The sequence below is a fragment of the Molothrus aeneus genome, chromosome 20 (genome assembly GCF_037042795.1).
Source record: "Molothrus aeneus isolate 106 chromosome 20, BPBGC_Maene_1.0, whole genome shotgun sequence".
In the NCBI taxonomy this organism is placed as follows: domain Eukaryota; kingdom Metazoa; phylum Chordata; class Aves; order Passeriformes; family Icteridae; genus Molothrus; species Molothrus aeneus.
In genome coordinates, this window is record NC_089665.1 from 6,035,933 (window position 1) to 6,048,193 (window position 12,261).

Consider the following 12,261-nt stretch of genomic DNA (forward strand, 5'->3'; position numbering starts at 1 on the left):
GTTGGCAGTACCATGGTGTGTTTGAACAAATGTCCTTTTATTGTGCATAGAGTTTTATATTCTGGGGGTTTAGTTCTAGAGAAAATCTAGGCCTAGCACAGTGTGAGGAATGCTGTAATGTTGTTTCTTTTCCCCTAAAAACACAAGAAAAATTGTCGTGGAGTCTGCAGTGAACATCTGTGTCCTTATTGTGCTGGGGCAGGGTGGAAGGTGCTGTTGGTTCCTCATGTACCACCTCTGAAGGGAACAGAATTTGGCCAGCACACAAGAGAAAAGCAAATATTTCCTTTTTATGGTCAGATTTGGTCACTTCCCTGAGGCACAGAGAGGCAGCTGCAGAGCAGGAGCCATGGCACCACTTCCACCCAGAATCTGTGAATTCCAATAACCAAACTCCAGAACTGGAACTTCCCAAATGCATTGGGCAGCCTCTGCTTTTGTTATTCTGCTCCTTGTGCTGCTGCTTTTGGGAAGTTTGCAGATTTAATATTCTGAGTTTTGCTGAGTGCTGGTGAGATCCATGCCCGGCTAAAGCCTGGCCTAGGCTGCTGTGCAGGCCTAAAGGGACAGCACTGCAGCAGCACAGGGATTTATCTACACCTGGCCCTGCCCCAGAGGGCTTCAGGCCACTCTCAGAAAGCTTTGGAACAGAACTTCCCTCTGGGCTGCTCTTCCTGTGGTGATATTTAATATGAAGGAAGCCCTTCCACATGGAAGTGGCATCGTTGGACACAGTTTGTGTCTGACAGTGGCAGTTTTGGTACTGTAAAATAAATAGATTTCAAGTTGATTTGATGTAGTCCCTCCCTCTGTAACATTCCACCTTGCTGCTGGAACAGGAATTCCAAACTCTCTGTTGGAGGGTGGTGGGTGGCTCACAGCCCTCCTGGCTGCTGGAATGCTCAGGATTTCTCACACATCCATCCTGTCAGGCCAGAGCAGCTGCACACACTGTGCTCCTCTGCAACCCTGTGGACAGTTTGCTGTGATCTCAATAGTGTTAACTCTTAGGGGACTTTAACTGGAAAACCTCATTTGCTTTAGAGGGATTTGATGTTCATTTAGAGTAACTTAGATTTTTTTAAGTTCAGCATTGAGTTGTATCATGTAATATTTGTAATTTTTTTTTGTCATAAACAGATACCTCAGTCAGGATTTCTTAACTTCAGCTCCTTGAAAGTGAATATTTGTTTTCCTGCCTGGAAACAAGAAGCCTCCAGAGGTGGCTGAGCAGAGGAAACAAAAGTTTCTGATCTGCTTTTGCATCACAGTAACTACTTCAGGTGGACTAGAAATCGCACTGGACTTGCAAGACTTCAATCAGGCATAAAACTTATTTAAACAGAGATTTAATAACGAATCCAGCATAATCCCCGGGCACTAAACCTTTTGTTTTCATTTTAGGAAGAGGGAATGTGATGTTATTGCAGGAGGAAGACAGCTTGATTCATTTGCAATCCTCCAGTACCTGTCCCTAAGGACAAAGGCAGCGGCTTTGGGCTGGCGCTGGCGGGTGAAGATTCCCTTCTTGTTCCCCAGAACTCGTGTGGTGCCTGCAGAGAAGTTAGAAAATACAGAAATGTATAAAGCAGGCTCTGCTGGGAGCTGTTACAATGTAGGTACTAAATCAGGCCACGTGGAAGAGACCTCTGCACTTTGTCTGCACAGTCAGGGGAGCCTGGCAGGATCCGTGGATGGGACAGGGCAGCCCAGCTGCAGCTCCTGTTTTACAGCTGCTGGGCTGGGACACTCACTGGGGTGTGCCCAATCCTCAGAGTTACATCTGCTGGAGATTGGCTCCACCTTCAGATTGGATGGAGGAAAGGGTGGTGACTGTTTACTGTCCTGTGTGGTGTCTGGATCCCTTCTTCCTGTTTCAGTTTTTGTAGGAAATTAGAGAAAAGGATTGCAACAGGTAGAGAGCCTGGAACTGCATCTGTGTCTGACCTTGTCTACGTTTTCTCAGTTCTTTTTGATGCTGCTTTTCTGGGCACTGCCATCCCTGAGCTTTCCAATGCCTGTCCTGGTGCTCTGCAGGGTATTTTAGTGCTGTTCCTCCTTCTCCCTCACTGCTCACCACCCAACCCACTGCAGAACAGGTTCATTGTTAGATCTGAGTTGAGACTTTCATTTCTGTGAATTAAGGAATTTCCCTTCCTTTGTGACTGCACTTATCTATTAATAATGGATGGGGTGTCATGGTGAGCCAGCTGTGTGCCAGTGTGGCATCTGCTCCTCTGCTGCTGAACCTCTACCAAGTAAATTATGATTATTTAAGGTGCTCTGTTCCCAGGGCAGCTGCAGGGGACACTGGAAGCAAGTGAGATGTCCCTGACAGCTGCCTGAAGCTCTGAATTGAGGGTGGCTAAAAACCAGGAGCAACTGGGTCCTCACAAGCTTCCCCTGTGCATTGTCCCATGTTCCTGGGAGCATCTGTGCAGGAGAAAGGGTGAATTAAGCACAGGCAGGACCTTCCCAGGTCATGCTGGATTTTGTGACAAAACCTGGTGAACACAGGGCCTTCAGCACAGTGTTTGTGTGGCACAACCACTAAACTCCCAGGGAGGATGGAAAGGTTTAGAATATAAATAAAATCTCACCTTGATTGGTCATGAAATCAGCAAAATTCCAGATGAGCTCCCCAACCACGTACTCCTTCCTCTTCTTGTCCAGCACAGAGTGGTACTCCCTGAGCAGGGCCTGCTGGTACTCCTCACTGAACATCAGGGGAGGGTCCTGCAGCCAGGAGAGAGGCTCAGGGCACAAACAGTCCCACTCACAACTATTCCTGACCATCAGCTCTGGGGCTGCCTGCTCTGCTGGCTGGGCTGCATTAACCTGGCTGTTGTGACCATCAGCAAACACAGAGCTCCAGGTAGTCCCAGGGGGAATTCCCCTGGTGGCCTTTGTCATGACAGGGACAGGAGTGCCACCCCCCTGCATGGGACAGCACCAGGAACCTCCATTCTCCAGGCTCTGCTTTCATTTAAGCATTTTCTAGCACTTCCAAGGACAGATTTTGGAGTCCTCTTTAGCAGACAGAGTGAGTGGCAGAGCTCTCTGGTTTTGGTGGAGCAGGATCCCAATCCTGGAGCCTTTTGGACACTCCCAGCTAAAGCATCTCCCAGCAAAGCCAGGCCCAGTGGTGCCAGCCTCTCCCAGTTACCATTTTCTGCCTTCTAAGAGCTGTTCCCACCACAACACTCACACTGTGCAGCCCAGGCACTGAGTCTGCTCCATATTCACTCTGGATAATGGGTTTTTGGTAGGTTTTATACCAGTTCTCAAACTGGGCTGTGAGTTGGAGTGGGATCACTTCCAGGTGGCCTGGGTCATGGTACCAGGAGAAGTAGCTGTTCACACAAATCACATCCACATAGGGAGCCTGCAAAAAACAAGGTGAGAGTGTTTTGGCACAGACTTCAACCTTCTCTTGTAAAGCTAAATCCTCCTTTGGGTTCAATTAATGGAATCCAGGTTTATTACACATAGAACTAATTGTTTCCCCCATCACTCAGGCTCTCCAAATATAATCTCTTTCCCAGAAAAAAAAAAAAAGAAAGGATAAATTTAATGAGCTAACAGCATTAATTTGGCATTTTTCTTACAGATTAGGAAGTCACAGCAAAGAGTTAGACAAGATCAACACGTTTCATTCTCAGGTTTGTTAGAAGTCTTTTTGTTTCCAAGATGTCTCTGGCTTGCTGGTACATTTAGATGTACTTTTTCTTTTTGAGTATTGGAATGTGATTATCAAGTGAGTGGTCAAATATTTTGACTAGCAACTAAATTTTGTGCATCAATGGTGCAATACTAAGACTAAAGCATTCTGCAAGTTATTTGCCATTTCTACCACATGGACAGTGTGATAAAAGGGCACAAAGCCCCCTCAAAATAAAGTGATGTTGTATGTAACTTGTTCAATGTTCTCTTAACATGTTTTGTAATAAAAGAAAAAAAAAAGTTCTAATATCACATCAGTGTACGAGAGATCTGTTCTCTGGGTTTGTTTGCCTGAGCTCCTCCAGTTGGGCAGAGTGGGAATGGGATATCCAAAAGCAGATTCCTGCTGGGCTCCTTCATATTTAAAACCATCAGAGGTTTGTTTTCTTTTCTGGAGTGGGGAGGAAAAACCTCAGAGTTGCAGCCATTCCTGCTAATTAGAGGACATTTTAGAAGAAATCCCAAGTGTAACCTGGATCAGGGATGTGTGGCAGCACCAACTCACCTGCTAGAAGGGATTATTGTACAAGGATCTACCTCTACCCTGGAAACAAATACAGGTGTTAAAAATCCTTGGTGCATGCTAGGAAAGGCCCAAAAATGCAAGGAAAGTGCATTGTGATCATTTATCCAGCTCCAGGGCTTTAATTGTGGAGCTGGAGGAGCCTTTAGATTATTCAACACAAACAGACATCTGCCAAAGAAGATCTAGAGCAGTTGAAAGCAGGAATTAAAGCAAAGCTTCCTTCCTTTAGACTTCCACAAGGGTTGTGAGCATTTTAAAGAGGTTTAAGCTTTGGCTTAATTGCAAGTGAAAATCCTGAGCATTAGTAAACAGAATCAATGGCATAGCAAAGCATGACAATATTAATGGAATCCAGGGGCATAATCCTGCACACAAAGAATTGTTCTCTCTTACAGATCCTTTTTTTTTTTTTTTTCCAAGCTGGACTACAACTACAGGATAAGGTGATTTCTACTAGAAACAAAAATGTAATTTTTCTTTAGCCTTTCCCTGCTAAATATCTCCAGTAAATTTAGATAGGAGTGGGGGGAAAGGAATACAAAACAAGTGACAAGAGAAGGAAATTTAATGTGTGAATTTAAAAAAAAAGAAAGAAAGAAAAAGCTAGAAAATAAAGCAAACTTACACCATGATCAAGAGCGTAATTAGCATCTGTCACAAAGGTGACTGGTCTGGAGGGGTCGAGAGCTTTAGTGTGAGCTATCACTGTCCTGTTTGCAAACAGTAAAGCAAGAGTTCAACAACAGCATGGAGCAGCACAGCCCCCTCTCCCCAGGCTCTCTGTCCTTCCACCCCCCAGACTGAGCTGCTTTTGATTTAGCAGCCAGAGTTGGAATGAAATAAAGAGAATATCTGTCACCAAGTGGTTGCTACGGCACCTGAAAAGGAGCAGAGTGGAAGCACACCAAGCACAGGCACATGGGTGGTGCCAGCAGCTCAGAAGGTGGAGGGACAGTTGAGTTTGAGGACAAAACTGTAAAAAGGGCAATAGGAAGTCTCTGAACAACTCCTGGGATGTTTCTGAGGAAGCCCTGAGTGAGGGAGATGGGACAGAATGGGAGAGTCAAGCTCTGCTGCTGCCCTGGCATTGCAGGAGGGTGGTGGAACCTCCTGAAGAATGAAACTCACAGTTCTCTCTTAATGCACCTCAGCTCCCAGGGACAGTCTGCTGCCGATTACACAGCTGCCTCTGGGCTACCCAAAGCTTAAATCTCTTTAGAAACAAACCAAGGGGGCTGCAGGGACTCAAAGCAGTGGCTTTGAAGTGGGAAGCCACAGGACAAACAAGCAGCATTGACTGCAGAACCTTGTGTTCAGAATGAAAGGCCAGTTATTTTACAGCTTTGCTGGAAATCTCACAGGACTCAGCACTCACCTTCCAGTGCTAACAAGGAACATTCCATTCTCACCAGGTCTGGTTTTACTCAACCCTCAGCTCAAGAAGAGATGCTCAAACCAAGTGGACTCCTGGGAATTTTGTGGAGACTTGGTGGGTCTGAACCAACACGTTGGGACAGTTCTGAGCATCGGTTTCACACATGCAGCAGTTCCATTTTAGTTTGCATCCACAGGTTCCCAAAAAATTCCAGGGTTCCCAAAAAATGCCTGCCCTCCCTTTACTACCTCTCTGAGCCATCCCAAAGGAAGAAGAGGCATCATCTGCCTAGAGATGAGGAGCAAAGGCACTTACTTGAAGTAGTGAGCAGCTGGGGGCAGCTCTGAGGCCGGCTCGTTGGCCACTGACCACATGACCACGGAGGGCCTGTTCTTATCCCTGCGCACCAGCTCCTCCATCACTGCCAGGTGGTGCTGCAGGGACCTGTTCCCAAAGCTCTCTCTGCAAGGCAGAAGGAGGTGAGGGTGTGAAATCCATCCATTTCCCTGGGAAAACTCAGCACAGCAGATGCTGGGGATGGCTGTCACTATAGGACACGAAAGAGCACAAGCGCACACCGCTGCTCTCCGGGTGAAGAAAAAGAAGGGAGGATTACTTTCTGACTCCAACATGTATAGTTTTCCAAAAGTGACAGTGGATTGGAGGGTGACAGTGCCACCTCTCCAATGACACTGGACAAACTAACAGTCCATCAAATTTCTCCTCCTCCATAAAGGAATGCAAAACAATGAGTTATTTACAGAAAGCGTGTGAGGAAGTTCACTACAAAAATGTTAACATCAGAAAGCTTAAAAAATCTTAAAAAATCAAAGTGACAGATGGCTTCTGCCTCATTTCCCCAAAGTTTACTGCACAGTTCAGGGCCATGGTTTGGGCTCATTAATGGAGCCATGTGGCAAAATGTGGCAAAGTGCCCTCATCATGAGGCATTGCCCAACATCATGAGGCACCACCGGTGGCGCAACGGGACATTTCCAAACAGAACAAAGTACTCCCATTATCAGCACTGAGGACAGAAGTGTAAAAGCAGTAAAGGGACACTGGGGAGCAGCTGAGAGGGGAGCAGAGGGGCGAGGGCAGGGCGTGCTGGCAGCTCTTACGGCAGTTTGATGCCCACCCCCGGGCTCTCGTCGATGACGGCGATGCCGTAGGCGTCGCACAGGTCCATGATCTCCTCAGCGTAGGGGTAGTGGCTGGTGCGGAACGAGTTGGCCCCCAGCCAGCGCAGCAGGTTGAAATCCTTCACAATCAGGGGCCAGTCCAGGCCTTTGCCACGGATCTGGGGGGAGAGAGAGCAACCAGCCCTTGTGAACAGAGCTCCCCTGCCCAGGGTGGGGAACCCGACAGCCACTGCCACAGTCAGAGGGGTTTGGGTTGGAGGGGACCTTAAAGCTCTTATCATTCCACCCCTGCCATGGTTGCTCCAAGCCCTGTCCAACTGGCCTGGAAGACTTGCAGGGATGGGGCAGCCACAGCTTCTCTGTGCAATCTGTGCCAGGGCCTCCCCACCCTCACAGCAGACTGTCTGTCTGTCTGTCAGCATGTCTGGCTGAAAGCTGTGCTGGGAGATGTTTCAGTGTCTCCACCAGCACATCCATGTGCCCTGAGGGATGGCAGGACCGGGCATGGTGTGGGTGTCCCCTTAGTGCTTAGCCTGGGAGGAGGGTGTGAGGGAGAGGGGAGGGGAGGCAGCACAGGTGCCACCTGGGCAGTGTGAGCTGAGGTGGCCCTGGGTGTCACACTCACGTCTGCATCCTCGTGCTTGTTGACCCCGTGGAAGTAGAAGGGCCGGCCGTTGATGAGGAACTGGCTGCTGGTGACGTGCACGGTGCGGATGCCCACGGGCAGCGTGTACACATCCTCCAGCAGGGCCCCATCCAGCTGGGCCTGCATCCTCACCTGTGTGTCCAGGGAGCAACAGGGGGAGCCCTCACAGGGATGCCCAGGGCTCCCTCCCCTGTCTGGGAGGGAGATTCTGGCCCCACATCCCTTCCCAGCCCTCAGCACACAGCCTGCTCCTCACTGCTGCTGCTGGGGGAGCTGGGTCTGACTGAACAAAAATACAAATCCAAGGTGTGGAAGCTGGAGGATGAAGGATGAGCCCCTGGATGTCCCTTTTTGCTCATCCCAAAAAACTTCAGTGTCTTTTCCCCATGGCATCCCCCCAGGCCATTTCTGTGCCCTGCACCTTGATGCCAGGCAATGACTGCCACATCCCCTGCTCCCAGGTGTGACCCTGAGTCCCTGGAAACTCAGAGCAGCTCATCCTCCCTGATTTCTGCACCTGAACATCAGAGCAGCTCATCCTCCCTGATTTCTGCACCTGAACATCACCACTGATCCTTAACTCCCACAGCATCTCCCAGGCTCCAGCTGTTAACTCATCATCTCCCCAGAGGGGATGGACTGGACCCTCAGTCAGCAGCTCAGAGCACACTCCAGCAATGCCCTTCTCCCTGCCAGCCCCTTCAGAAGCTGCCAAAGCTTGATTTGATTAGTGCTTAATTAGCAGAGCCACTCTGGTCACACGCACAGGGCCCCTGAGAAGAGGACAGGCCATATGGCAGTGCCTTAACCCCATTAAACACACCCCCAGAGGAGGAAATGCCACTTTACCTCCAAGGAGTACAGGTATCCAGGGTTCTCGTGCATCAGGTAAGGCCACCAGAGGTTGGGGCTGAGGACTTTGAGCTCTCCCACTGGGCCATCACCTGTAGCCACCACCTTCCCCTCTTGGTCACGTAAGCTCAGGGACAAGGAATTGGCTGTGCTGCCAGCCACTGACACCTGATACTGCACCCTGGCTGGCTCAGAGGAAACAAAAAACAATCAGAGACTGCAGGAGACAGCTCAGCCTCAGGAAAAGCCACTAGGAAACAAATTCAATCAGACCAGTGCAGGATGTTTTCCCTTTGGCTGCCCTTGGCACCTCCATTTGGAGCCTGAGGGAGCTGCTCTGGACCTACCCACACTGTCTGATGAAGTGGTTGTCACAGTGATGTCATCGATGTAGGCAGCAGGAGTGGTGTAAAGCACAACTGGGCGGTGGATCCCAGCATAATTAAAGAAATCAAACTTGGTGTTCTGCACAAAATAGTTCTTGGGGTACCTGAGTGAGCAAGACAGGAGCAAGGCTGCATTACACTTCACTACACAGCAGAAGGCAGTGCAAAATAATAATAATAATGTAAAATATCTTTATGACAGGCTGGATCTGTCTGTCAGCTGCTACGGTGAAGGATTTTGCAGTTAACAAAGAAGTTAACAAAGATCTTCATCCTTCAGGAGAGTTGCAGCTCCCAGCTGAATCCAAGCTTCTCACACCTGCCCTGGATTCAGCCTGGCAAATCACCCAATCGGAGCCCCCTGGGCACAAAACAGATGCAATAACTCACTGCTGATTCCTCACAACACCACAGCTTAAACTCCTCACAGCTCCACCATAAAGACAACCCCATGGAGGCATTTCTGAACCAGCAGCTGAACAAACTGCCCCCCTCTCCCACACCCAGCAGTAAAACAGCCCAGAACTCACCTTGATTTGTCAGCCATGTACTGGATGGAGCCCGGGGGCAGCGTGTGGGGGGTCAGGGTGTTGTTGAGGGCCACAGTGATGCGGCACAGGGAGCCTGGGCTGCCCTGCACCACGCTGCTGATGTCAGCCTCAAAGGGCAGGTGCCCCCCTTCGTGCTCCACCACCTGCACCCCGTTCACCCACTGCAAGGAAAAACACACAAAAAAAAGGGTTATTGGGATTTTGGGGTCAGCAGAGCACGGGGAAGGGAAGCCTGGTTATGAGGAACACCTGGGCTCTTGATCCTCAAAGGGTCTTTGAGGGATCAGCCTTGATCTTTGAGGGATTCCCTCTGCTGGGAGGTAGGTCTGGGTCACATCAAGTGTCACTGAGGGACACAGTGTCACAGACGTTTTATGAAAAATCCTCTCCTTAGGATTTTTTGCTCCTGAGAAGCTGAGAGGCCTCAGGGACAAAATGTAACCAATGGTTATCTGCTGCTGTGGAATGCAACAGGTGCATCTGGGATTGGTCTCATGTGGTTGTTTCTAATTAATGGCCAATCACAGCCCAGCTGTCCAGACTGTCTCAGTCAGTCTTGAGATTTTGTTATCATTCTTTTTCTATTCTTAGCCAGCCTTCTGATGAAATCCTTCCTTCTATTCTTTTAGTATAGTTTTAATATAATATATATCATAAAATAATAAACCAGCTTTTTGAAACATGGAGTCAGATCCTCATCTCTTCCCTCAGCCTCAGACCCCTGTGAACACCACCACAACACAGTGTGGGGCAGATCCATTAATCAGGAAATGTTTAATTACCAACCCCAAAACTGCAGCATCAGAGAAATTGGAATTCATTCTTGCTGAGCACGAGCTCAGAAGGGGATGCAAAATCGAGGCAGGGACGCGTTTGCTGAACAAACCATAAACCTGCCTTTAGTCCAGCCTAATTTAGGAAGCAGTAATTGGCCCCAATTTAGGGCCGATCCCCCGGCACGTACCACGATGGAGTAGTAATGGGCGCTCCCAAAGCGCAGCACCACCCTGGGGGCGGGATCGCCCTGCAGCCAGCGCAGGGGGAGCAGCACCTCCTTCTCGTACCACACCCAGCCGATGTAGTTCTCCAGGCTGGGGTCCTGCGTGATGTCGTTGAAGCTGGCAGGCACCGGCATGTCAATCACGGGGCCGGTCTGGCAGGAATTGCGTGGCAAAGGAAGGAACAGAGAGTTTTTAAAAATGAATTTTACTACTGGAGGTGCCCCCTTCCAGTGCCTTTGCCAAGGGGAAAATACTTGGGAAAAGCTGTTTAAAAACTGCTGAGATCTCTCACAGCTCCTATACAAGCCCTGATTAGCACCAGGCACATGAACCTGCCTGTTCCTACAGGAAGCAGCTGCAGCTTTCTATTCCCCTCCTGCTGTACAATGAAATGTTTTCATGAATGGCCCTGGCATCATGCAATCACAGAAGTGAGGAGGGAAAAACCCAAGCCCAGGTTGTTGTTTCAGTGCAATTTTTTCCTGCACAGCTCCAGAGCAACGGGGGAGTTGTGGTGCTGTTTGTCAGCTAAGAGCTGTAGTAAAAGTGTAACAAAATAATAGATATTTTGGGCAGTAACCGATATTTTGGGATATTTTTCTCCCCGTGGAGACTGTTTGGGATCAGCCCAGCCTTTCTCACTGCATGAAACAACAGAGATTCCTTGGAATTACAAGAGAATCCATTCAGTTGCTTATTTCAACATGAAGATTAGAGGGAGGCAGTGTCACAGTACATTGAATATTGAGGAATCCAGATGCTGTTGCCAAACAGAGCTGTTCATTTTCAGCACTTTCCGCACTCGGGATGTTGCACAAAGGAGTTCTGCAGTTCTCCTTCCCTGAGGAAGCCTCAGGAAATGGAATGAGGAAGGTCTGGGCACCCAGGGTGGGCATCATGTGCGTGGCTGACTCAGCACTGCCACTGCAGAGCCCGGTGCCCTCATCAGAAAATCCAAGTGGGAAAATCCTTGGATGGGCAAGAGGATTTTCTAGTATGTGGTGCAGGAAAACCCTTGCCTGGGCTGGCCAGAACCTGAGTGTCCTTCAGGGAGATTCTCTGAGCTCTAAAACAGGCTGAGTGCACTCATCTAAGCCTCTCTTTGAAGGGACACAGCTCAGGATTCCTCTCCTCTGCAAAACCTCCAGCAGCACAGTGCCCTTCAGCTCTTCTCTCCTTCCACAATCCAGCAACAAAATCGGCCAAAAGGCTAAAACAGAAATAATGAACGACTTATACATTTTATGCATAAAATCCCTAACTCCTTTCTGTCAGGCAATGCAGTTATTTCCAAGCAGATCTCAGTCACACCAAAACTTTTCTACCAGCACCCTGAAAGTTTGGAATAAACAATTCCCAGTGCCTTTCCAGGCACATTTGTGGTGATTCTGTGCTGCTGGAAGCTCAGAGCTGTGCAAGGCTCCTGGAGGTGAATGGGGCTCATTCAAAGGGTGTCCACCTTCGGAGAAGCACCGGGGGCATCATCAGGGGCTGCGAATTAGGAACTGCCCCAAGAACAGTTCGGAGCAGGGTCAGCTGCTAATTAGGAGCTGCCTCAAGAACAACCTGCGCAGGACCAGCACCGTGAGGAGAACGGCAGCCCGGTGGGGAGGAAAGCAGGGAAAAAGAGGAAGAAAGAAGAGGAGCCCCTACAGCGGGCCGGAGCCCGGTTCTGAGGGGAAGGAGCGCAGCCCGTGCCCGGGGATGGGCAGCGCCCGCCCCGCTCCCCGCTACCTGCCGGAGCGGCCGCCGGTACCAGCGCTGCGCGAACCCGGCGTCCCTGCCCGGAGACAGATCGGCGCGGAAGCTCCAGAGGCCGCCGAGCTCCCTGCGCTCGCGGGAGGGGGTGTCCCGGGGCTGCAGCATCCCGGCGGCACCGGCCGCCAGGCCCGGGAGGAACAGCAGCAGCACCGGCAGCATCAGCAGCGTGCACAGACCGGCCCCGCCGCCGCCTGCGGCCGCCAGCGCCATCTTGGCTGTGGGCAGGGCCCGCTGAGGGAGAGGGGCGGGGCTGAGGGAGAGGGGCGGGGCCGCGGCTGAGGGGCGCCCGGTTCCTGTC

The 12,261-nt window shown here is 50.1% G+C and overlaps 1 protein-coding gene across 1 annotated transcript; it reads right to left on the bottom strand.

The window, feature by feature from the left end:
- Nucleotides 1-1,333: 1,333 nt before the first annotated feature.
- GUSB (glucuronidase beta) lies at nt 1,334-12,173 on the bottom strand. The gene is made up of 12 exons (XM_066563768.1): nt 11,937-12,173; nt 10,166-10,354; nt 9,181-9,362; nt 8,612-8,754; nt 8,262-8,449; nt 7,392-7,544; nt 6,746-6,924; nt 5,940-6,086; nt 4,875-4,959; nt 3,209-3,385; nt 2,601-2,736; nt 1,334-1,553 (listed from the first exon to the last, which is right to left on the bottom strand). The coding sequence occupies exons 1-12, from the start codon at nt 12,171-12,173 to the stop codon at nt 1,396-1,398; spliced, it is 1,974 nt and encodes a 657-aa protein (XP_066419865.1). The 3' UTR covers nt 1,334-1,395.
- Nucleotides 12,174-12,261: the final 88 nt, after the last annotated feature.